General features: G+C 43.3%; 1 protein-coding gene across 6 annotated transcripts in view; it reads left to right on the top strand.

Moving 5' to 3' along the window:
• The window catches only part of STAT3 (signal transducer and activator of transcription 3), a 58,053-nt gene extending 31,756 nt beyond the window's left edge, over positions 1–26,297 (top strand). For 2 of the 6 annotated variants that reach the window (XM_010981785.3, XM_031468747.2), the window contains exons 3-24: positions 511–655; positions 1,114–1,212; positions 7,094–7,189; positions 7,330–7,411; positions 7,607–7,701; positions 7,872–8,023; positions 9,799–9,957; positions 10,115–10,207; positions 11,099–11,158; positions 14,631–14,660; positions 14,762–14,855; positions 14,954–15,001; positions 16,878–16,961; positions 17,795–17,893; positions 18,019–18,154; positions 18,901–18,953; positions 19,184–19,278; positions 19,397–19,536; positions 19,987–20,199; positions 23,182–23,224; positions 23,511–23,623; positions 24,272–26,297. In XM_010981785.3, coding sequence (XP_010980087.2) covers positions 511–655; positions 1,114–1,212; positions 7,094–7,189; positions 7,330–7,411; positions 7,607–7,701; positions 7,872–8,023; positions 9,799–9,957; positions 10,115–10,207; positions 11,099–11,158; positions 14,631–14,660; positions 14,762–14,855; positions 14,954–15,001; positions 16,878–16,961; positions 17,795–17,893; positions 18,019–18,154; positions 18,901–18,953; positions 19,184–19,278; positions 19,397–19,536; positions 19,987–20,199; positions 23,182–23,224; positions 23,511–23,623; positions 24,272–24,327 — 2,185 coding nt within the window. In that variant the 3' untranslated portion in view covers positions 24,328–26,297. Of the gene's footprint in view, positions 1–510; positions 656–1,113; positions 1,213–7,093; positions 7,190–7,329; positions 7,412–7,606; positions 7,702–7,871; positions 8,024–9,798; positions 9,958–10,114; positions 10,208–11,098; positions 11,159–14,630; positions 14,661–14,761; positions 14,856–14,953; positions 15,002–16,877; positions 16,962–17,794; positions 17,894–18,018; positions 18,155–18,900; positions 18,954–19,183; positions 19,279–19,396; positions 19,537–19,986; positions 20,200–22,720; positions 23,029–23,181; positions 23,225–23,510; positions 23,624–24,271 lie in introns of those variants that run through there. The other 4 variants (XM_031468750.2, XM_031468748.2, XM_031468749.2 and 1 more) reach the window with 4 other exon arrangements.
• Positions 26,298–26,422: the final 125 nt, after the last annotated feature.

The raw sequence follows: 26,422 nt of genomic DNA, 5'->3' as shown, positions 1-26,422 counted from the left end.
CCTGGAGTAAGAGAAATAAATTCAGTCATAGAGGAGGTAATGGCACAGAATCCCAACAACTATTTCCTTCACTTTAATGTATTCAGATACACCTATTAATTTTAGTTAAATTCACACCTTTGACCTGGTTTTTCCAGAATTAGGTGAGGGGCCAGGGAGGTGACTTAGAGATGTTGGAAATAAGCCATCCTAGCCTGAGATTGCTTATTTGCTACTAAAATGCCGACTACAGAATTGACCGAGAATTTAAAGTAAAATAGCATGTCTGTTTACTTCACTCAAGTATTTTAAAAATACAGAACTATGACAGTGGCTAGTAGTATCTGGAATAATTGTTGATAACTTTTAAATTGATGATATTTACTGTTGCTGAGCAAGATGAATCTAAAATGAATGGGTTAAAGCATCAGGTTTAACTTGTTTTTTCTCCCTCCTTCTTGGTGGTGAATTCTGGGTGTGTGCATGTGTGTAGGTTTCAGAATCATTCTTTATCCTTCTTCCTTTTCCTAGGGCATATGCAGCCAGCAAAGAATCACATGCCACTTTGGTGTTCCATAATCTCTTGGGTGAGATTGACCAGCAGTATAGCCGCTTCCTCCAAGAGTCAAATGTTCTCTATCAGCACAACCTGCGAAGAATCAAGCAGTTCCTTCAGGTGTGATGAGAAACTGAGTGGAGGAGAAACTGAACCCGCAGAGGAGGGTTTAAGATTTCTTATCCGAAAGTGTTTCTTTTCTCATTTGGCTAAATAATGAGAACCTGTCCTGTACTTTAAATCAAAGGAGAAGTAACTAGCCCTTTGAGCATCCTTACCTGAAATTCACTTCTTTGGTCAGTTGAAGTAATAATGTGATTGTTAGTTAATCATATTATGTTAGCATGTTAATAACATGGTTGTAACCAGGTCCCTTCATAGGAAGATAATTCTTTTATCTTTTTTGTTGGTTGGTTGGTTTGTCTTATTTCTTTCTCTTTTAAATGCTTAAAGTTTGACTGAACTGGATACTCCTTGACTTGTTAACTTAGGAGGAAGTTAGCTTTAAGTTAGCAAAGTTTGGTCCACATCTCCTTAATCTACTGCCACTTTTCATTATCTTTCTCTCCAACTTACAGAGCAGATACCTTGAGAAGCCAATGGAGATTGCCCGAATTGTGGCCCGGTGCCTGTGGGAAGAGTCCCGCCTCCTCCAAACTGCAGCCACTGCAGCCCAGGTGAGGCCAGGGAAGAAACAGAGCACTGTTGAACTTGTGCTTTCTTTCTTGTGTGCCAAGATGTGCTTGCTCTTCTGTACAAATGATAGAAAACACACACACACACACACACACACACACACTTAAATTGGTTTACTTCTCGGCATCTTGCTTTTTTTGTTTACTATTATGTCATGTAAATCTTTCTAAGTCAAGTGGTATAGCTCATTTTCTTTATTTGCTGCACAGTATTCTGTGGTATAGATTTGCTGAAATTTATTAAATTATTCTCCCTTTGATAGACATTCACTTCATTCTGGGTTTTTTCCCCCCACTATAAATACTGCTGCAGTATCTCCCTATATATCTTTATATATGCACTCATGCTTTGATTTCTTTACTGTAGATTTCCAAGCATGGAATTGTTAGATCAAAGGGTGTGTATGTTTATATGTATATAAATTTTATAGCTAGTTCTGGGTTGCTTTCCCTGAAGGCTATAATAGTTCACCTTTGGACCAGAAGGCTATGATATCATATAACACTTACAGTGATATATGGTAGTCATATCTATCTACCTAGATCATCTAATCTATTATGTGTGTATGTTCATGTGTATCCTACTATGTGCTAGTTATTATGACCTCCCCCAGAGGAGGTTGTGGTCTGGGAGAAATGGAAAATCAGACAACTTTATAATGCAATAAAATACAAATTATTAAAATACGATTTTTAAAAAGGGAAAGACTTAATTAGATCAATAACCATAAAAATGTATTGAAAAAGACTTAAAAAATTATACTCCCTATTCCACCAAGAGCCAATAATCCAGATGGTTTAAAAGTTTTAACAAATTGTTTTGGTACAGATTGTTTCAGTATCATTTAAACTCTTCCAAAGGGTAGGAAAAAAAAATATATATTTCCAGCTTATCTTATGAGGCTGGAGTAACACTAATATAGAAACCTAAAGAAGACAATGTCAGTAAAGAAAATGGTTAGGATTTTTGCATCCTGCTTAATGTACAAAGCATGATTTATATTCTAGGAATGCAAGGATGGCTCAATATTAGGAATGCTATTGTAATTCATTAAATTAGTAAGTTAAAGAAGAAAAATTGTATTTTTGTTATGACAAAATTGTGTCCATTTTAGATAAAAAATAGTGGAGTTTCTTAACACAATAAAGAATATTTGTCAGAAGTCAAAGGGAACGTGATGCTCAATGGTGAAACACTGAAGTAATCTCATTGAAAACAGTTACAAGATTGAGGATGCCTCCTGCCATTGACATTTTTCTGAAGGATCCAGCCAATGTAATACGACAGAAAAAGCAGTGGGAGTGTAAATACTGGAAAGCAAGAGACAACATTTAAAAAACTCCACCAGACTATTGGAACTAACAAAGCGTTCAGAAAGATGATTGTATTTAAGATAAATATTTTAAGACGCAGTAGTTCTCTTATACAGTAGCAACAATAACCCGTTAGATGATGTAATAGGAGATCTGATTCATAATGGGAAAAATAAATGGATATGATACACATATTTATTGATGTGTGTCATAAAATGTCTAGAAGGATATATACCAAACATCATTGGTTATAGGAGACTTTTTTGACTTTTTTACTTTCCCTGAGATATTTTCTTTAATATCTTACAATCAGGGAAATTTTTTCCCTTTTTTTCCCTCTTCTTTTAAAAAAAGTTGTGGTACAATACACACAACAGGAAATGTACCATCTTAACCATTTTGAAGTATACAGTTCAGTAGTGTTAAGTTCATTACATTGTGGTGCAACTAATCTCCAGAACTCTTTTCATCTTGTGGAACTAAAATTGTATACTTATTAAACAACAGCTCCCCATTCCCCTGGCCCCTGGTGACACCATTCTTTCTGTCTCTGAATTTGACTGTTCTGGTTACCTCATGTAAGTGGAGTCATACAGTGTGTGTCTTTTTTTTTTTTAAGTCAGTTTACAATGTTATGTCTATTTCTGGTGTACAGCATAATATTTCAGTCATACATATGCATACATATATTCATTTTCATATTCTTTTTCATTGTAGGTTACTACAAGATGTTGAGTATAGTTCCCTGTGCTGTACAGTATAAACCTGTTGTTTATCTATTTTATATATAGTAGTTAGTATCTGCAAATCTTAAACTTCCAATTTGTCCCATCTCACCCCCTTCCCCTATCCTGGTAACCATGTTTGTTTTCTATGTCTGTTGATCTGTTTCTGTTTTGTAGAGAAGTTCATCTGTGTCTTTTTTTAGATTCCATGTATAAGTGATGTCATACGGTATTTTTCTTTCTCTTTTCTGGCTTACTTCACAGTGTCTTTTTGTGATTGGTTTATTTCACTTAGCATAACATCCTTAGGGTTTGTCCATGTTGTAGCCTGTGTCAGTATTCCCATCCTTTCAAAGGCTGATTAATATTCCATTGTATGGCTGTACCGCATTTTGCTTATCCATTAACTTGTTGATGGAACTTGGGTGACTTTCACCTTTTGGCTATTGTGAATAATGCTGCTGTGAACATGGGTGTACAGTTTTTTCTTTTTAAAGACAAAAATGCAGCCAGGACAAAGAAAGAACATCTAGGTCTAACTGAGGGAGTCAGGGAAGGCATCACAGAGAAAGGAAAGGTAGTGTTGTAGCTGAGACTTAAGGCTTATTATATGTGCATCAGGCAGACGATAAGGAGAGAGCACTCTAGTCAGAACGAAGGCCATGTTCAGACAGGGAAACAGAGCACATGTATTCTTGGGAGAAGTGTGGGAAGTTCAGCATCTGGCTGGGCAAGGGCCACATCATGAAAATCTTTCCAGTTAGTCATGCTGAGCAGCTTTGCCTTGGGAGGGCAGTTTACCACAAGGGCCTTGGGGCCAGACCATCTGGGTTTGAACCCCATAGCTCTGTCATTTGCTGTGTAACCTTGGGCAAACTCTTTACTCTCTTTGTCCCTCCACTGGGAACGATAACAGTACCTACTTCATAGAATTAAGTTGACTCATGGATGTAAAATGCTTAGCTTACATCAGTACCTGACACCTAAATGGGAAATAAATGTGTTAACTGTTTTTTGTTGCTGTCATCATCATCATCATCATCATCCCCACTTCTGTAGGAAATGGGAACCCACTAAAGAATTTTAAGTAGAAAACTGATATGCTCCGATGTGGGTGAGAGGGTAACTAATAACACTCACAGTTCAGGACTCTGGAGACGGGAGGTTAGCAAATGGCACTTATCTGTGCATCACTAGAATTTTGTGTTGTGGAGAACCTTTATGTTTTCATTCTCTTCCATAAGATAAAAATAATCAATTTAAGCCAACTTGGACAGAGGCTCCAACCATACCAGGAGAGTTACAAAAAGGATGTTCCCGTCATACTGATCAGGGGCTGGCAGCCAATACCCATGCCTCAAATCCAGCCTGCTGCGTGTTTTTGTAAATGAAGTTTTTGGGGAACACAGCCACACATGTCTGTGTATGCATTGTCTCTGGCTGCTTTCCCGCTGCAGTGGCAGGACTGAGTATTCATGACAGAGACCGTGTGACCCACAAAGCCAATCGTATTTACCACCTGGCCCTTGGAGGAAGAGTTTACAGTCCTCGGTATAAAGCTACAAGTTGGATATGTGAGGCCTCAACGCAGGCCTCACTGTGATTTTCTCTGTTTACATCATCTGGCATGTTCCCAGCTGTCATTCATGGGTAAATCACTAGGAGATAGGAAAACAAAGAGATGGGATTCCTGTTACCAGGGCTCTCAGTCTAGCTGGGGTTATAGGTATACAAACACTTCCAGTGAGAAAAATGTAGAGAGTGTGGGTCCTCTTGCTTCGGAAAATTGAGTAAGATTTCACCAGAGAGCAAACATTCGCTCCGAGTTTGAAGGTGAATGAGCCCAGGTGTGCTGAGGCGGAAGCACATGCCAGGCCAAGTGGACAGGGTGTGGGGGAGTCAGAGTGAAAACATGTTGTATGTGGGGAAGGGTGGGTAGCTTGGGGTGGCTGAAGCACAGGAGGGGAAGATCTAAGTTGCTGAATAGTATGAAACATCTGACTGTGCTGGGCCGAGCTGTTTATACCCGGAAGCAGTGGGGAGCCAAGAGTTCTCACTAAAGTATTAGGAGCAGCTTTCTGTGGGTGATAATTGATCACATCTATCTCCCTGCTTTAAGTGCAGTGCCAGTTTAGAAATAGATGTAGGAGTCGAATGCAGATTAAAATATCAGCTGTATTGTTGGTAAACAAGACTGGAAAGCAGGGCTTGGGTGTGTGACTATAGGGGCCCCCTGAGTTAGGTCCTAGGGTGGGGAGATTGGGTTTGCAGGGCGGCACTGCCCCAGCTATCCATATGGAGCTTCAGAGACCACACAGTCACACCCACTGAACCCAGAGACACAGGCCTCTAGAACTTCTGGAAACCAGGCCCTCACTCCTGCCCCGGGTGTGCCCCAGAAGGCGAGAGTGGGAGGAGAGAGGCACCAGCATACATGCCAGGCTCTTTGAACATCTCTGTGTGCACAGAATCTTTCTACCAGTCTCACCAATCAGATGAGTCACTCCGCTGCCAAGAGAATGAGGTTGGAGGTTGCCTTCCTGAAACTTCTAAGGGAAGTTTGTATCCTGTGGGCTTGGACAAGGACCGTGGGAAAGGGAGAAAATGACTCCCTCTAAAACTGGCATCTTTAGGATTGATTTTGGAGACATCTGGTAGCAGTTTAGAGAGCAGACTGGACGTGAGAGAGGTTAGAGGCAAAGGGATCAAGAGTTGGGGCTTGAACTGAGCTGGTGGCACTGGAGATCAAACTGAGAGATTACGGAGTATAGAGCCAGGAAGATTCGGTCACTCACTGTGAAATTGAAGGCAGCGGAGTTTCTAGTTGGAAAACTGGGTATATAGTGGCTTTCTTGGACTGTCAGTTCTGTTCCATTGGTTGATGTCTCCATCCTACACCAGTACCACGCTGTCTTGGTTACTATGGCTTTTACATGGTCTTTTTTTTGTCAGAAGATATCCTATTACTTTGACAAAACTTTTTTTTTTTTTTGAAGTATAGTTGATTTACAATATTGTGGTAGTTTCTGGTGTACAGCATAGTGATTCAGTTATACACGTATATATATTCTTTTTCATATTCTTTTTTATTGTAGGTTATAACAAGCTATTGAATATGGTTCCCTGTGCTACACAGTAGGACCTTGTTGTTTATCAGTTTTGTATATATTAGTTTATATCTGCTAATCCCAAACTCCTAATTTATCCCTGCACCTCCTCTTTCCCCTTTGGTAACCGTAAGTTTGTTTTCTCTATGAGTCTGGACAAAACTTATTTTTAAATTTCCTGTGCTATTCAGCCTTATCAAGGCACCAGCCTCCTCCCCTTCTCGCCTGAGATAATATCTCTTGATAGGGAATTTCATCCCTGGGACAGGTGGGTTTTTTTAATTATCCCACTGAAATGTATCAGACACTCTATATATTTAAATAGGCATCCAACATGTGCTGTCATAAATGGTTCTGAATTTTTTTTATGTACTTAACCTCTAAGAGCTTTTTGAAGGTAGAGACCGTGTCTTAGCTCAACATATGGTCTCCAGGTACAATACAAAGAGTGGGTTGTTAAAAAAAAAAAAGAGTGGGTTTATAGTATGACCTAGAGGTAGGACACAGGTAAGACTATGAGAGCTTCTTGGCACCACACTGACAGCACCTGGAGAGCCCCGGCCGCCAGGTAACTTCCTGCTACCATGCCCCGCTCGCTGCTCTGTTTCCCTTCCCCTCATAATGGCAGCAACATCTCAGGTAGTGGAGACTGTTCAGAGGTATTTTTCTCCCCATATTTCCTGTGTTCACATGTGTGTTGACTCCCTTCTTTGGCAGCAAGGGGGCCAGGCCAACCACCCCACAGCTGCCGTGGTGACGGAGAAGCAGCAGATGCTGGAGCAGCACCTACAGGATGTTCGGAAGCGAGTCCAGGTGAAGCGCTTCTTGGGGGTATTGCCTGTGGGTCCTGCATGTATCCTTTGTGAGGTTTTGGCTTTAATTCTTCTCAGAAACTTTTTTCCCTCTCCCAAGGGAAAACTTTTTTTAATTCTGCTTCTGTTTGTTTTAAACAGGATCTAGAACAGAAAATGAAAGTGGTAGAGAATCTCCAGGATGACTTTGATTTCAACTATAAAACCCTCAAGAGTCAAGGAGGCAAGTGAATATTAGAGACGTTAAAATCTCCTGTAGAAAGTGAGTTTGTGTTACTTGAGTTTCAGGACTTGTTTGTCTTCATCTGTGTTCAGACTTGGGGGAGGGAGCATTCAGGGGCTGCTGGTGCTTAAGGGAGCCTAGTTATTAGGGAAAGGAGTGTTCCCTGTGCTCAGGGAGTTTCTCCTTCCTTCTCAGATATGCAGGATCTAAATGGAAACAACCAGTCGGTGACCAGGCAGAAGATGCAGCAGCTAGAACAGATGCTTACTGCACTGGACCAGATGCGGCGAGTAAGAGCATGACACCTTCCCCTGCGTGTCTCACTCCTCTGCGGGATTTTGGCATCTCAGGGATGAACTTGCCTGTTTTCTAATGAGTTCCTTCTCTGGAATTGACTGAAGACTGTGGTTAGAGATGGTCTGAGGAAATGTTTTCTGACTTTGTTTTGGTTTCCAACCAGAGCATCGTGAGTGAGTTGGCGGGGCTTTTGTCAGCTATGGAGTATGTGCAGAAAACTCTCACGGACGAAGAGCTGGCTGACTGGAAGCGGCGGCAACAGATCGCTTGCATTGGAGGCCCTCCCAACATCTGCCTAGATCGTCTAGAAAACTGGTAAAAGATAAAGGAGACTTTTTTTCCCTTTCTTTCTAGCAAGTGGTGCTAAATCATGGTCAGAGCTGCAGATGCAAAGAGTTGCTACTAAATTTCAGAGCTGGGGACTTTAACATATTCACACTTAGTCTAAGGGTTTAAAGCTTTTTACTTTGTTTGGATAATTTTGTAAAAATGAAAGCGTATTTATGTATTACTGTATTTTAAATATATTTTACTTACTGATGTAAAGAAAGCTTTTGGTTTAACTGTATTTAACACATGGACTAAATTTTAAATTTTAATTATTTTAATACTCTCAAATGACACATGCTCTTTATAAGGGAGAAAAGCCCAAATACAGAAAATGAATAAAGAGAAGAAAAGACTTTAAAAATCAAATCATGCAAATCAAATTTTGATGACCACCACTCTAGACATCTGTTTTTGTCTATATACACGTAGATAGAAATCTATATATTTCACGTTGGTGGGATGATTCTTTATATGCTCTTCTGTAATCTTCTCTTCGACTTCCATTCACTCAGCAAATTTTTACTGAGCACCCTTGGTGTGCCAAGCCCAGTAGTGAGTACATGGTACCAGCTTAAACTAGGAGAAACTTGACATGAAAAGAAACCCAAATAAAGCATGGAATTGGAAATTTAGGACAACTCTCATGAGATGCCTGTTTGTTCATATCCTCACTAACCCTGAGCTTTGCTTATTTACTGAAGGCAGTTTTAAATGCTTTCTGATCAGGAAACCAAAAAGCTTAAGTTCTGGGAATGGGCGAATATAAGTGCCAGAGGTGGGTAAGTGAGTTCCGAAGTCCTGGCGCTGACCTCCCCGCCCCTTGCCTTCCACCTTCTCTCTTGGACGTCTCTGGTAAACTAGCGGGAGACGAGCAAAGACACTAATACTCTCCATTCTTGGGGACAGACTTTATCAGCCTTTGTCTCCCTGGCTACTTTTTCTATATGCATGTTTCAGTATTTTGAAACACGTCACACCCTTTGATCCATTGAAAGTTGATCTTGAAGGGGCTCATGGGGACCATGAAGTTCAACCTCTTCTCTCAGGCAAGGGGACACCAGGCCCACGAGGACCTGGCCAAGCTTGCACAGGTGGTGAGGGACAGAGCCGGCTCAAATCCATCTTCTTGGGCTAATTGCCTGTGTTTCCCCAGTCCTCACATTTTGGTAGAAGGACAAGTTAGGCTTAGAAGAGTGAGTGCCAAACTGTATATTTCATGTTCTGCATATTTCATGTTCTCCATATCTGGGTCCTAATGTTTGTCACTTTCCAGTGATAACCCCATTAATGCCTCCTAGTGACATAAGTTTTGGCACTTCTTCCTCTATGCCTACCTCCTGCTTTGAAATGTAAAATTTTAGAAAGGGACCATTTGAAAAAGGTAAAGAAGGGAGGGTATAGCTCAAGTGGTAGAGCACATGCTTAGCAAGGACGAGGTCCTGGGTTCAATCCCCAGTACCTCCTCTAAAAATAAAGAAATAATTAAATCTTATTACTTCCCTCACCAACCCCCCAAAAAAACCTAAAAAAAAAGAAAAAGGCAAAATAAATTTCCCTTTTCTTACCTATTGCCACTAAGCTGTGCATTTAGAAGAGGTAAATTTTATGCTATGTATATTTCCCCACAATTAAAAAAAATTACCCTTTTCTTACGTGAGGGGACTGCATCGATGTGTTTATATCTGTATTCCCTTCCCTTTCTCTAATTCACTTGCATACACTTGCGTAGGTAACTGGAAACTTCCTTATTTTATTGGCAGGATAACCTCATTAGCAGAATCTCAACTTCAGACCCGCCAACAAATTAAGAAACTGGAGGAGCTGCAGCAGAAAGTTAGCTACAAAGGTGACCCTATTGTACAGCACCGGCCAATGCTGGAGGAGAGAATTGTGGAGCTGTTTAGAAACTTAATGAAAAGGTAACTTAGAGAGTCCTGGTCCCTTTCCTTCATCACCCTCGCCCCTGACTCCCCCACAAATGTCCTTAAACAAGAGATTGGCTGACTTCAGAGAAACAGGACAGGGACTGGCCCCCCGCACAGCAAGTGAATCGCTGCCCTCCTCTTTCTCTTCCAGCGCCTTTGTGGTGGAGCGACAGCCCTGCATGCCTATGCATCCCGACCGGCCGTTAGTCATCAAGACCGGGGTCCAGTTCACAACTAAAGTCAGGTGGGCCGGGGCGCCTCTGCTTCTGGCGAAGAATTCATATACTGAGGGACGCTCTCAGGGCGGGGGGAGAGGTGGTGGCCAGGGTTGTTCTTTATAGGCATTGCAGGCAGTGCCATGATAGCCATGGAATTTGTTGGCATAATGACTTGCTCTTTGATTCTCCTGTCAAATGCTAAAGAATGGTCATCTTTTGGGGGTTACCTGGGCAGATTCCTGTGATTAAGGCCCACTGTATTCTGAAGATTCCAGGCCTCAAGTCTTAGGCCATAGCATCTCCCATCTGCCCTGTAAAATGGGCAAAATGATGCTGGTTATTTTCTATTCTTTGAGGCTACTTTTCCCTGAGGATTGTAAGGGAAAGAGTAAAGCCTAGTGATAATAGAAGCTAAGAAGCCACAGGGCAGGTGGGTGGGGGCCCTGCAGGTGGAGCGTTACTTTCACATTCAGGTCAGAATAGGTAGGCTGGGGTTTGCCCTTCTGCAGTGAAATTTCCCTCTTCAGAAAGGTAGAATGGTGTTGGGTTTCAGATTTAATAGAAAGAACACCAGCTGCAGAGTATGTATTCCTGTAATATTCTTCATGAAATGGCTTTTACTACCCTTTTGTGAATTTCTCACAACTTTGTCCAAATTGTTAGTCCTTAGGCAGTTTTTCGGTCCCTTTTGGCCTGAAGGAGGGATACACATCTTGAGATCAAAGACAGCACGGGCAGGAGGATGAATTTGGGGTTGTGACTTACTCACTTCTTTAGAATCGAAGAGTTATGAATTTTATTTACACTACTTCACCTAGAGTTGCTGGCGGTGGGCGGGGCTACTGTCTTTTTTTTTTTTAACTGGATTTTTGTTTCCTTGGCTCTGAAACTTTACCTTTTTGTTTTTTTGGGAAAAGGTTGCTGGTCAAATTCCCCGAGTTAAATTATCAGCTTAAAATTAAAGTGTGCATTGACAAGTAAGTACTCCTTATCTTAGCTCTTTTTTCTTTTTTTTCAAATGAGGAGTAGAGAAATGAGAACTTGACGGATATCATGTGAACTTAGAGACTTTATTTTCATTTAAAGGAAAGTTTTCAAAACCTTGCAGTGCGTTGTCATTTATGTGCCTGAACAAAACCACAAGGCTGGCGGTACAGATTAGAGTTGCAGTTGCTGTTGTGACCTCGGGTCCCTATTTTTCTTTACTTAATTTTTTACTTATAAATGTAATTTATGCATATTATATAAAACTGAGACCATATGAGAAAATTGATTTGTTTGTTGTTCCACACTTCACTACGTAATGGAATACTTTTCAAAATTTGCAAATACCTTTAAAAAACTAAAATGCATTTACCCTTTGAAGAGATTAGGACAGAGAATGTAGGTGATAAAATTATTTATCTAGAAATTTCATGAGAATGAACTGGAAGATAGTTATTAATGAAATAAGATACTTAAGAAAGGTAGTACATTTAATAAAGAAAGAAATAAGCAAAAGTTAATAACTTTAACCGTAAATTAGCATCAAGCAGTTAGAAATTATAGTAGAAAAATGATTTCACAATAAGTAACAAAAATAAAAAAATATATTGTGATAAACTTAACAGAAATGTTTAAGACCTATTTGAAGAAAACTATGACATTTTAGTGAGGAAATGATATTTTAAAAAGTAAGGCGATAAGTCATACTTTTGGACTAATACTTTTAATTTTATTATAAAGACGTTGATTTTTCCCAGTTAACACAGCACCAACCTAAATGTGAATAGGATTTTTTTAAAAAACTCTCGACTTGCTTTTCAAGTTATATCTTAGATGAAAAAAATAAGCAAAGATAGTTTTAAAAAAGGATTTATTTATTTTTAATTGTGGTAAACATAAACTATATCATCTTAACCATATTAAATCTTGCCCAAAATAATTCTTTAATATCATCAAATGGCTGGTTACTGTTCAGATTTTCCTGCTTGCCTCATATTTTTTGTCAGTTGGCTTCCTTTCTTTTTTCCTTTTTTATTGACATGTAGTTGACATATGACCATTTGAAAGTCTACACAGGTCAGCAGTGTAGAGCTTATTCACATTGTTGTGCAACAGATTTCCAAAACTTTTTCATCTTGCAAAACTGAAACCCTTTATCCTTTGAACAACTGATCCCCATTTCCTCCAGCCCCTGGCAACTACCATTCTACTTTCCAAAAAAATTTTTTTAATAAATAAAAATTATGGAGGGTGGTGCCGGAAGCTGCCTTGCCAGATATTAAAATGTACCACAGGTTTCAGTTGCTAAATGAGCGTGTTACCAGGGCAGGGATAAACTGATCATTGAAGTAAAATCTGAAGTCCAGAAATAGACCTCAAGTTTATATCAGGAATTAACATATGTTTAAAATGGTATCTTTAATCAGTGAGGAAAGGATGGATTATTCAGTAAGTGGTCTTGGGGCAACTTGGTTTTGGGGGAATTTGAGTGAGGAATTAGAGTTTTACTTTTTACTGTCCATCAGAATAAATTCCAAATGTATTTACATCTTTAAAACAAGAGTGTCTTAAAAGCGTAGGTGAACATGTAACGTAGTGGTGGTAAAATGGAGAAAATGGTACAACCACTTTGGAAAACAATTTGGCAGTTTCCTAAAAAGTTAAACATGCACTTACCCTGTGACCCAACCATTCCACTCCCAGGCATTCACCCAAGAGAAATGAAAGCATATAACCACACAAAGGGTTGTACAGGAATCTTGGTTAGTAGATAGATGTCCACGAACAGGTGACTGAATAAATAGTTTATCGTATATCCATGCAACGGAATATTACCAACAAAAAAGAGTGAACTATTGATAAATCTCAAAATAATTAGGCTGAGTGAGAGAAGCCAGACCAAGAAGAAAGAGCACATACTTTATGCTTCTATTTATAAAAAATTCTAGAATTGCAAATGAGCCTCTAGTGACTGAAAGCAGATCATTGATTGCCTGGGGACAGAGGTGGGTGATGTGTGGGGGTGGGGAATGGATTACAAAAGGGTGTGGGGAAATGGGAGTGATAGGTATGTTCATCATCTTGGCTGATAATTTCACAGGTGTGTATAGTATAGATACATATATCAAGCCTCATCAAATTGTATCTTTTAAATAGTGCAGTTTATTGTTTGTCAATTACAATCAAAGCTGTAATGCAAAAAAAAGTTTTTTAAAAAAGGATAGGCTATACATGAGGGAGAATTTCCTGATAATGAGGACTATTAAGCTCTAAAATTTGATATATGGCAGGGAGGGGATAGCTCAGTGGTAGAGCGCATGCTTAGCATGCACAAGGTCTTGGGTTCAAGAATATGAAAATGAATATATGTATATTAGTGTGTAACTGAAGAATTATGCTGTACACCAGAAATTGACACAACATTGTAAACTGACTACACCTCAAAAAAAATAGACACAAGGTCCTGGGTTCAATCTTAAATAGATAAATAAGCCTAACTTTCCCCCAAGGTGACATATGGAAGGATTAGTGAAGGGTTTAAAAACTGATCCACTTTAATCTGTAAACTCCCATGGAATGCACTATTTAATAAATATTGGCTGTTACTAATTCTAAAAGCATAAGTAAATATATAGCAATGGAGAAGAATTTTTTAAGCAGTACTAAAGTTTAGGAAGAAAGGAAAACACTGAGAAATGTGACTGTATAAACAAAATACTCAAAAACATAGTTAAGAAACAATGAACAATTGTCTGGGAAGAATATTTCCAGCTGTATCAATGGGATACTCTGAGTTGCAGGTAACAGTAAGACTCTATAGGAAACCCAGGATGGCTTAAATAATAAGGGAATTTGCATCCCAGTATAACTGGAAATGCTAAGTTAGGGCAAGTTCCTGACAGTGAGATCAGTGACTCATCGATGTCATCAGGGAGCCAGAATTTTCATCTCTCTTCTCTGTCACCATAAGTATCACTGGCATTCTAAGGTTTCCTTCCAGGTTGCAACATGGTTGCTTGTCATAGTTAAGGCTACATGCCTCCTTGCTCGTGTGCAGCTGAAGCTATGGAACGTAAATGCAGCCTGGGATAGAATTCCTTCATGGTCTGATTTAGACAGTATAGGTCCTATCCTCACCCCTGGACCACCGCACTGGGGGCCTGCTATGTTCTGGTGGACTTGACCATCAGCACCCCCTGGAGGTAGGGATGGGAAGGATCACTCAACAGAGCCAAGGTTCTGATAGGGAAGGAGGAGGAGATGTTGGGTAGGCAGCTGGCTGTGTCTACTGCTTCAACATGTATGGGGTTTTCATTTTTCGCATATAAAATGTAATTCAGTTGTTTACAGAAACCTCCAGGAAAACAGCAGTTGTTCCATCAGAGTAAATTACAGGTGTTCAAAGTAAACTTTTAGAAGAAACGCCAGCCCTATTTTATTAACACCAGTTTGTGTTCTTATCAGGGACTCCGGGGACGTTGCGGCTCTCAGAGGGTGAGTTCAGCCTGCAGGCCTTCTCCTGTTCTGGTTCATCTAACTTTGTACCCTGGCCACTCAGTCACTTACGTGGTTGGTGTTTTTGTCTTATGATTCAGATCCCGGAAATTTAACATTCTGGGCACAAACACCAAAGTGATGAACATGGAAGAGTCCAACAACGGCAGCCTCTCTGCAGAGTTCAAGCACTTGGTATGCACGCCCGGACTCCCCGTCTCCCAGGGCCTCTGGCCCGGGGCGCGGCTGGGGAGAGCCTTGCGTGACAGGGGTGCTCTTTGTTTTCCTTACAGACCCTGAGAGAGCAGAGATGTGGTAACGGGGGCCGAGCCAATTGCGATGTAAGTTTTGTTGGGGAGGAAAGCCAAATAGGAGGGTTTTCTTTGAGGGAGAGAGAAAAAGAGCCTTCTTGTCACCTGAAAGTAGAGATACACCCCTCAGAAGTGACACGTGCCTTGGAGTTCTCTGGCTCAGAGCATTTCCTTGATAGTCCTGGGAGTTATCTCATCATTAAGGAGTGGAAAGTCCCTTGCCCACACCCATTTAGTAGAAAAGAAGCCTTCCACCTTGCCTGGGGCTTTCCAAATTCCCCTTCCAACTTCTGCAGGCTGACACAGCCTGGCTCTGCTTTTGGTGACCCACTTTTGTCACTGAGGTGGGATCGGTTTCAACAAATCTGAGTTAAACATTTTACAAAAAGAAAAAAAAACCTCTCGTGCTTTATCCCCCTTATATCTTCTCGACCTCCCAGTTGATTCAGATTATTGGATCCTTAGTGTCAGGAATCAACTTAAAAAAAAAAAGTAAATGTGACCAAAAAACTAGTTTTAAATCTTTTTAAAAAAATTATATCACCCTGTTGTTTTTCTGATATATATCCCCTGAGCCATTCTTACCCTCTGTCAGGCCTTTAAAAAAAAAACTGAATTTATAATATTTGACAGCAGTTAAAGAGTGAGGTAGTCTATGCCACGGTGGCAAAATGTATGTGGCATATTTATTTAGGAAAAAACAAGATGCAAAATGATTTGAGTAGTATAATTAGTCTATTTGTTTAAAAAAATACATTCACTGTTTTTTGTGTATTCAAGTGTGCATTACAAAATTCTAGAGGAATATATACAAAACAGGGCTTCAGTATTTGCACTGCTGTTATTACAAGGCTACTCTATACCACCTCTGTAATATTTGCATTTTAAACTGGACACGTATTATTTTTGTAATTTGAAAAAGAGGCTTTTAAAAATGAATTGGAGTTTAATTTCCAAGAATTCATTGGCAATTCTTATTCAGAATAATGTTGCCATATTGCCGGGTGGGAGTATAAATTGTTACAGTCACTTTGGAAAACAATTCGGCATTCTAAAAATGAACATACCCTATAAACCAGCAGTGCCACTCCCAGGATTTAACAAGAGAGAAGTTTTTGCTCATATTTGCACCAGGAGACATGTACAAAATGTCACAGCAGGCTAACTCTAAACCCTCATTACAGCCCAAATAAGCACTAGAGTAGATAACTGATTTGTGATGTAGTCAGACAGTGGAACACAATGCAGTGTGAAAATGGATAAATCACAGGTGCACACAACCATGGGGATGTGAAAAGTGAATCACAAGAGACACAGGGTGTGACCCCATATGTGTAAGATGCACAAACACTGCAAACTCAATAACATACCTTTTGTTTAGAGATGTCAACGTGGTAAAACTGTAAAGAAGAGCTAGGGGATGATAAACTCAAAAGACAAATAGCGGTGACTTCTGAGGGAGGAGGCACAGGGATGGATGGGGTTGGGAAGGGCTCCCAGGGAACCTCAGGGGTAGCGGCCTTTCCTTTAAACTGGGTGGTAGGCACACAGCTGTGCATTGTTTTGTCATTCTTTGTGCCTTACCCATTTTATAATCCTATTGGAAAGGTTATTTATATTACATATTGTGCTTATACTAGATAATATATATTTATAACATACACATATATTTTAAATTCATATTTATTATGATAAAATAAATCATGTCATCATCATATGTATTATCATCATAGTGTCAGCATAAAGCCAGTAAGAGATCAGGTGGAGGAACATAGCATTGGGGAGTCCCTGGGCTCCACGTGTGTCCGTGGCCGCCTGGTGGGTTACCCTTCTGGTTGGCGTAGCTGTGATTGTTAGTACTGACTGCCATTCTCTCTGAGGACTCGTGTCCTTCTCATTATTCTAGGCCTCCCTGATTGTGACCGAGGAGCTGCACCTGATCACCTTTGAGACCGAGGTGTATCACCAAGGCCTCAAGATTGACCTCGAGGTGAGTTCTACAGCAGAACTGGGTTGGGCTGCGTGCAGGGGTGATTCAGGACAAAACTTCTAGTTGGGGCTTTTACTCCAGAAGGTGGAATAATGACTCTTTGCTAAGCATTGTGTTACTTTTGCTAATTTTTTCTCCAAAATATCCTTAGTATCCCTTTTGAGAGTAAAATCATGCTTGAGTGCTTAGAAGATACATGTCTATTCAGCTTTCAGCAAACTTGATATAAAAATTTATATTTAGAAATTGATTATAGTTGACTTTGTGGGGGTGGGGTGGGTATCGCTCAGTGGTAGAGTACATGCTGAGTTTGCACAAGGTCCTGGGTTCAATCCCTGGTACCTCCATCCAAAAAAAAAAAGAAAGAACTCAGGACTTTAGAAAGTTTGGGCAAAATAGTCTTTCAACAGCCTGTGTTTGTAGTATACAGGCAATCATGGCATTTACATGCTCATAGCAAGAATCCTAGTCTTTGATTCCTGGGACCTCTCTGTCTAATAAACGGATACAGCTCCGATTCATGGCGAGTGCCTCCCAGGTTTTATGAACGGGGAGTCCGTGGGCTATGAGTCACAGTCCGGGGGGCTGTGAGCAAGTCAGCTTTACAGGTTCCTGGTTCTGTTCAGACAGCACCCGAGTCATGTGGCCCAAGTTTGGCATTGTTTCCGCTTTGGGTGTTGAGCTGACTCAGTCCCACTCCTCCCTGAGAGTTGGCAGCAGGTGTGGTTTACAGCCTGTCCTTTTATTCCAAACCCTGCGAGAAATGGGTGAAGAGATTTTTGAAGCCACGAGGGCCCTCTGCCTCCCCCGCTCACTCCCTGCTTACTCCGCAGACCCACTCCCTGCCAGTTGTGGTGATCTCCAACATCTGTCAGATGCCCAACGCCTGGGCGTCCATCCTGTGGTATAACATGCTGACCAACAACCCCAAGGTGAGTCCCCAAGGAGCCCCGCATCCCCCTGAGTCTTCTTGGCTCCCAGAGGTTGTCACAGTACTAAGCGTAGCTCATTCCAGCACCGCCCTCATATCTAAATGCAAACGTGTCATTTCCACTAGAACGTGAACTTTTTCACCAAGCCCCCGATTGGAACGTGGGATCAAGTGGCCGAGGTGCTGAGCTGGCAGTTCTCCTCCACCACCAAGCGAGGGCTGAGCATCGAGCAGTTGACGACTCTGGCGGAGAAGCTCTTAGGTCAGCACTTCACCTCTTACCCTCCCGCCCTCCTCAGAAAAGGAATCTGGCCTATGGGGCTGTTCCTGAAGGGGAGTTTACTGGGCACATTGCTGTGCTGGGTTGGAAAACTGTGCTCCAGGATGTCGGGGGGTCAGGGTGCAGAGGAGGTCTCTGTGACGGTGAGCATTTTTATGAGGTGGAGGGCAGACTGCTTTTCTCTTGGTGGCTGTCTCCCTCATCCTTCTAGAATACTGCTTTGTCCGGCCTTAGGAAGATATGTTAAATGCTTGTTAGAAGGCAGAGCTAAAGGCTTGGCATCCCTTTCTGTTTCTTCAAGAAACTGTAGCCTTGTTTTTAATTTTTCCCCCTGGAAAAAAATCTTGGTAGAATATTTCATATGCTACCCCTGCTTTGTCCTATGCTGACACCAAATGTGACCCTGTAATGCCAGCTGTCAGCTTATTGATACGTGCTGCTCGTCCCTGGACCATCACACAAGGGCAGGGAGGGCAGCGGGCACCTGATACATAATCCACCACCTCTGCTGGGTTCAACAACAACTGGGGGGGGTATCAAATGATGGGGTTGGGAGGGCGTGCACACACACATATGCACACAACAGTGGCAACATTGAAATACATGAAAACTAATGTTTTCATGGCCCATCTTGGGACAAATGTGTACAAGTGTGTTCTGTTTTAAGAAATAAGCTCTTGATTCAAAGCTAAAAATTATACTACTTTATTATTTTTTTTTCCCTTCAGGACCTGGTGTGAACTATTCAGGGTGTCAGATCACATGGGCTAAATTTTGCAAAGTAAGTGAACTCTGTGTGGCTGCCTCTTGGGAGAGGGAGGGGCAGAGGGGCTCACCTGCAAGGTTGTCAGGGAGGGCGCTGGGCCTGAAGGCCCTAGACTCTTGGTCCAGTGGCCAGTAGGACCTGCCTGAGGGTTGAGTGGACCAGAGGATTTGGGTGGCACCTCATCCCTAGAACGGAAAAGCCTAGGGTGGTGGTAGACGTGTCTTTCCCCTTATTCCTTTCTCCAGGAAAATATGGCTGGCAAGGGCTTCTCCTTCTGGGTCTGGCTGGACAATATCATTGACCTTGTGAAAAAGTACATCCTGGCCCTTTGGAACGAAGGGTAGGTAGAAACTCTCATGTCTGGCTGAGTACACAGGTGTGACAAGTCACCCGCTCTCCCAGCAGGCTGATGGCAGGGGAACCTCAGCTCAAACCTTGTTGCTTCTCTTTGGCTCCAGGTACATAATGGGCTTTATCAGTAAGGAGAGGGAGCGGGCCATCTTGAGCACCAAGCCCCCAGGCACCTTCCTGCTGAGATTCAGTGAAAGCAGCAAAGAAGGAGGAGTCACCTTCACTTGGGTGGAGAAGGACATCAGTGGTAAGCTCTTGCCCACCCCACCTGGTGGCAATTGTGGCCGCCCTGGCTGCTGCTAGTTTCAGGCACCTACTGCCCCCGCGTGGGCAGAGATGGCGTCACACCCCCCTGCCTCAGACTCATTTGGATGACTAAATTCTTCCAGCTGGAGGATTGGTTTGCCAGTTTTGTTTTGCTTGCTCCAGGGGCTAATTTGCCTACAAATTTGCAATGAAAATTTCATTCTTCATCTCTTTTTTTTTTTACCTACACTGTTAATATTTTATGTCAGTAATTATTCAAGTGTGTTACCTGTGGCCCAACTGGGTAGCCTCTCCTGAAGCCAGCTGAACATTTCCACATTGCAGGAGATTCAGAGTCTTGAGTGCCAGGTTGGCATGAGGGAAAATAGATCAGGTGTTTTTCTCTGAGATCACCCAGTCTTCCCTTCCCATATCCCATATCCCATGACAGGTAAGACCCAGATCCAGTCAGTGGAACCATATACCAAGCAGCAGCTGAACAACATGTCGTTTGCTGAAATCATCATGGGCTATAAGATCATGGATGCTACCAATATCCTCGTGTCTCCGCTGGTCTATCTCTATCCTGACATTCCAAAGGAGGAGGCGTTCGGGAAGTACTGTCGGCCAGAGAGCCAGGAGCATCCCGAAGCTGACCCAGGTAGTTGTTGATTTTCCATGACAGGTGTTTAATTCTGAGGGAAACTGGGAAATTGCAGAATCCTCAGAGGACAAATAGGTAAAAGCCTGAAGAACCTGGTGACCTTTATTCCTCTTTCTAGGAAAGAACTTGGTAGCGAGTGCTTTGGGGGCTGGCTGATGGGGCTAGAGAGAGGAGAGGAACCAGTCACCACTCTCTGCTGCACAGGGAGCACCAGTCTGAAGGGGGAAATGGCACACACACTCCGAGACATACCTAAAACTCGGCAGAGAGAAAGTGAGGACAGAGCTCTTTAGTAACAGGATGCCCAGCCAGCACAGCGCTTCTTACATAACAGATGCTGGAAGGTTTGCGACTCAGACTTGAGTCTGGCGTGTTTCCTTTTCCCCATCACTGAGCAGTATGAGCAGGCGTCAAGTGGGATGAAGAAAGGCTTTGTGGAGGAAATGAGTGTTAGCAGCGCTGGAACGTGGTTTAAGAGCAGAGTCTCAGGAAAGCAGTGATTGCAGGGGAAGACGGGAACTGGTGGGAGGAGGGTGGAATTGGTATTTAGAATGTGCCGCTATTGAAAATAAGATTTTTTTTAATGTGCAAGAGCACGTGCATTTATGTGGGTTATACATAAACTTTTCCACACTAAACCCGTGATCTCTGGTGCCATCGCCAGGGTGGAGGACAGAGCCCCCTGGTCTGTTCCCATCAGTGTCTGAGGCTCGGACTCTGTGGGTTCTTATCTGGATCCTGACAAGGATACTGATTTGCCATTCTTAGTTTTTACTTACGTTTTCTTAATCATAGAGTCAGCAGTGGTTTAAAGTGATCCTTTGAGGTTGGCTTCCCTGCCCCAGTTGCTTTTGAAAAAACCGTTTTTGTACAAAGAGCTCACACACACAAACCCACCAGCTGCCCTCCCACTTTTTCATAGGAATTCCCTGTGAGGAACTTCTTAGGGTGAAAAGAATGAGACTTGGAAGAGGGAATCCGGAGCTAGTTGACAACTGGCTTTCCTTTTGCCTTTGCTCAGGGCTGTCTTGGTCACGCTCTAGGAGCACGTAACTCTCACTTCCTGCCTGCTGCTTATCTCTCTTTCCATGTTGTGCTTCAGTTGGGAGATCTGTTTATCAGCCCCCATCACACTGCCCTGTTCCTTCTGTGGAGGACATTTAGGTCCTCTGACTAATTTTTGCTTCTAAGATCCAAGTCCCCAGCCTCTCCTGTGCGGCCAGGAGGCAAGGCCCTTTCCTGCCGGGAGACTCCAGTGCTTCCTCAGGGGCAAGACGCCAGTCACCAGAAAGGAACTAATTACTTAAGTGCTTTGCCTGCCTCCTGGGGAGCCGAGTGTGCACTGAGGACCTGAGTGTGCCCCTGGCGATGGGGTCCGGGGTGTGTGGAGTCCTCAGGAGTTGTAAGCGTCTGACCGCTTCCTCTCTGTTTCCATCATGAAGGTATTACTGTCTCTCAGAGATAAACTAAACTATCTTTCCAGGACTCTTCCCTCCTCCTTACTTAGAAGCTCACCCAGTATTTCCTTATGGCCTAAGGGAGAGATTCCTCCATAGAAATGACAAATCCCTTATCTTACAAATTAGGTAAAGTACATTTACAACCTTGTACAGAGCCATAAATCAGCTTTTTGTCTTAGTTCTCCTTTGCTTCTACTGTTGCGATAGCTGAAGCTATTTTTCCCAGCAACGTTGATCACCTTGGGAATTAAGTCCTTTTCTGTCTGGGGTGTCAGCTCCCCTCAGGCATTGGGCCAGAATGTATTTATAAGACACCAGAACCCTGCCTTGGTAGCTTCTTTGGATTCTGTACTAAGTTACTCTATTTCTTGGCTAAAAGTAAGCTCAGATGGCAGTCTAAGGGCCCTGGTGCAATGACCTTTCTCCAAAAGCCCCAAGCTTAGTATGTGTATGTGTGTGTGTGTGTGTGTGTGTATATACTTTTTAAAATTGAAATATAGTTATTTACAATGTTGTGTCAATTTCTGGTGTACAGCACAAGGCTTCAGTCATAGCCCCAAGCTTTGTAACTGCTCCTCCTGGCCCACCCAACCCCACCCGTGCCTCTTAAGTGATTTGTTTACCTGAACCCCCCAAATTCCATGCCAGTGTCTCCAGGGCCTTTTGACCTCTTGATATAAGCATTTGGCACTTAAAATCCATTTATTTCCACCTCCACATTTCTAACTAGAGAACAAGAACTATAAATGACAGAGATGGGTCCCTCCCTTTTTGGCCTCCTTCTTATTTTATACAAAGAGAGAAAGCGCCTTGCCTGGATCTCTTAGCTATTGAAGATGTAACGAGGCCCAGGCCTCCTGTCTCCCAGACCACCGCTGATTTACGGCACCACAAGACATCTCCCTGTATAGAGAGGCTCTTCCATGTGATAGCGCTGTCCAACGGGGGAGCACTAATACCCTCAGCTCAAAGTGTAATACAGGCAGAGAAGTGCTGATAGGAACGGAAGTTGTAACCCTCAAGTTTGGAACTGCAATAGCCATTTCCATGTTCTCTTAAAGACTCGGTGACTTGGGTACCTGAGCAAGACGCCGGGCCCAGACTGCGTGGACCCAGTCCTGCACACAGAGAAGTTACCTAAGAGATACCACCAGGCCGGAATACAATCCTCAGTCCATTTACAGGCAGTTAAACTCTTTACGTGATCTAAGGGAAGAATGAACACCAGGCTGGCGCCTGTCTAGGCTTGGGGGGCGGGGGTGCGGGCAAAGGTCTGCTGAAGAAATTCAGGAAAGCTTTAGGGAAAGGACTGAACTTCAAGCTGCAAGTGCTAGAACATCGAAGAGTACACAGTGAAGGAGGGCCGCCTCGGGGGGGGGGGGGGGTGGTGGTGGAGGCTCCAGACAGTTCTGGTCAAGGATGGAGTGAGTTTCGAGTCAGCCCTGGGGAGGCAGCCGGCTTCCTCCTGCCTGGTACCCAGAGTGGGGCCCCCATCAGTAAGCCCGAGTTTTCTTCTTCCCAGGTGCTGCCCCGTATCTGAAGACCAAGTTTATCTGTGTGACACCGTAAGTGGCTTCCCTTCCCAATTCCGCCTTCATTTCTAATGTCCTCAGTTATCCCTGGGAACAGAACACTGGGTGAGAGTTCTCTTATGAAGGGTTGGAACCCTCTGAGCTATGTTCAGTACTCAAAGTGGCCTCGTGTGTTTAAAAAGCTTGAGCTTTTATTTTTCTGTTGGAGACCAGAGTTTGATGGCTTGTGTGTGTGTGTTTTGTTCTTCTTTTTTTTTTTTCTCCATTGTGTCTTGTCAACCCGGCCCTCTCCCCTCCTGCTGCTCCCCATTTCCTACAGAACGACCTGCAGCAATACCATTGACCTGCCGATGTCCCCCCGCACTTTAGATTCATTGATGCAGTTTGGAAATAATGGTGAAGGTGCTGAGCCCTCAGCAGGAGGGCAGTTTGGTGAGTATCCATCCAGCTGCTGGACCTTGTCCCTGTGAGGGAAGTCAGCCCCCCCGGGTGTGATGCTCCCGCGTTGGTAGAAGGAGCTCTCAAGCAGCCTTTCCCATAGAAATGGTAGGCTTGCCCCGTGCAAGTGTACATTTTTTCTAGTAGCCACACTGAAAACAGTGATGAAAACAGGTGAGGTTAATTTTAAGAATGTATTTTCTTCAGCCCAATAAATTCAAAAGAGTAGCATTTTTACATGTTAGGAAAAAATAAATGAGGTAATAAATGAGGTTCTTTCTGGGTGCTGTCTTTGAAATCTGCTGGCTGTTTTAAGGCGACAGCCCATCTCGGTTTGGGGGGGGGGTGGCTACCTCTCAGTGGCTCCAGGCGGCTGCACTCAGCAGGACATCCTTATAGCTTCTTTAAACATGACGAGCTGGGAATGAGTTAAGGTAGGAAGGAGGCTGAGCCCTTCCAGAGAGCAAGACCCTGTAGAGAGAAGAGTGAATCTGGGTGATCTGACCCTGTCTTGGCCCCAAGGGGCAGGAGATGGGATGGCAGGGGTGGCCTGAGCCTCCATCCCCCAAAGGCCAGGGGTGCATGCCCGGCCAGCTGGAGGGCTCAGGCGACTGAACTTGCCCTCCCTGTATGTCCTCCCAGAGTCCCTCACATTCGACATGGAGCTGACCTCGGAGTGCGCTACCTCCCCGATGTGAGGAGCCGAGGACTGAAGCCGCAGAGAGAGATGACGAGGCACCTACCTGTGTTCCACCGCCCCTTAAACAGCCCAGCCCCAGATCAGCTCAACTCCCAACTTTGTGGTTCCAGATTTTCTTTCTTTTCGTCTCCTACTTCGGCTATCTTTGAGCAATCTGGGCACCTTTTAAAATAGAGAAATGAGTGAATGTGGGGACACACTTTTATCTAAATGCAAATAAGAATGCGCTGTCTGAGATTGTGATCAGGGGGTGTGGAAGGGTTGGTGAGAGGGAGAAAGAGGAAACGTCTTGTCTGGTTTTGCCCCCCCTGCCTTCCTTTCTCAGCAGCTTGTTGTCCTTGTCAGAAAAGTGCCTCCTGGTGCCAGCGGCATCCCTCTGCCTATTTCTGTAAGCTAATGCCACGGGCCGCCTCTAGCTACATACTCCTGGCATTGCACTTTTAACCTTGCTAATGTCCAAATAGAAGATAGGACTTTCAAAGCCCCTAGGTTTCTTTTTAAAGTTAAAAACAATTTTTTAAGGGCAAAAAACACTGTATTGGCATAGCCTTTTCTGTATTTAATAAAACTCAGTTAATAGCCTCTGTGGTGCTTTAGGCATTCAGCTTTCTTCAGGCTGACAATTTATATAAATCCTGACATGAGCTTCAGATCCAACCCTTAAAACACACCTGAAGATGTGGCTTGGCCTTTGGTTTTGAAATAGGAAGTCTGAAAGAGACCCTAAACATTCTAGACTTTTTTTTTTATATAAACCAAGTTTTTATTTTCCGCTTTGATGTGTTAGCCTATCAGTAGGTGAGTCTGGGCAGAGGAGCGCCTTACAGCCCATCCTCCCCGTCTCCCTGGACTTCGCTCCTGTTTCTGAGCCTGGGTGGTTTCTGTGGGTGCCTTATAAGGGATGGGGGGAGGTGATTCTTCCTTTCCCCAAGTCCACCTGAGCCCCCCTGGTGGCATGGCTCCTTCCAGTGTCTAAAGGTCCCTTGTCCTATTTGCTTTAGGAATCCTGGTCTCGGGACCTCCTGGAATACGAGGAAGAAAGTTACAGGTTGAACATGAATTAGACTCTGGGGCCCTAGTCAAGGGTCTGGTTGAGCTCAGGGAATATGGTTCTTATCCCAGTTTCTTGGTGATTTCCTGCGGCACCTGTAATCACTTCACTTGGTTAACCCAGGGGCAAAGGCTTAATGATAAGCTCCAGGTCTGTCCCTTGGGTGAGGGAGTGTACACCCCAGCCTCCCCCCAGCGCTGGTGACTGTCCCCTCCCCACGGGGCCCCGCAATGAGGCAGAACAACTCACATTTACTGTGCATCGCAGAACCACTTGGTACGCTGCAAGGTGGTTTCTGATATGGGGCCTCCTCAGACCCAGAGGCATGGCTGGATGGGGTGGTCCAAAACCACCTTGTCCCAGTTGACCAGAGAGCTTCTAAGGAATGCTATTCATTATACCTAAATTCGCCAGTTTTTGAAGGGACGACACCTTCTCTCCAAGACAAACGGGTTGATAGGTAGTACAGAGCAATCTCCCTCCAGCAACACTCTCTAAATCATAAGCTTAACTTGAGGGACCTGGGGCGTGAATCTCGGCTTTGCTGGAACAGAAATTGTAAAATCTGTGGCTTTTAGGTAACTTGTGTGTCTGGTTTAAACCCTGATTGTAGCAGAAGCCCTGAGAGGGGCTGAGACTAGTTCCGGCCCCTCCCTCAAAGAACCCAGTCCTCCTTGACCTGCCGGCTCCCCCCCCTCCCCCGCCTGACCCCTGCCCAGCGCAGCTGAGGGATTCCCATGGGTAGCTAACCTACCCAATTGGTTTGTGAGATTCTGTCCTGATCACTGCATTCAGATTCCAATGTATACTTACTTAATAGTGTAAAAATTTATATTATTGTGGGTTTTTTTTTTTTTTTTTGTATATTGCTGTATCTACTTTAACTTCCAGAAATAAAAGTTATATAGCAAACCGTCTGATAGTGTGACAGCTCTGTCTCTGGCTGTTCCCTCTTCCCCTGCTTCAGTTCTTAGGGGGCCTCACACACAGGTGGTGCCTGGGTATTGAGAGGAGGTGGTTGCCCCTATTCCCAGGCTGGTGG

This window comes from Camelus dromedarius, chromosome 16 (assembly GCF_036321535.1).
Source record: "Camelus dromedarius isolate mCamDro1 chromosome 16, mCamDro1.pat, whole genome shotgun sequence".
Lineage (NCBI taxonomy): Eukaryota > Metazoa > Chordata > Mammalia > Artiodactyla > Camelidae > Camelus > Camelus dromedarius.
This window is presented reverse-complemented; position numbering and strand designations above follow the sequence as displayed.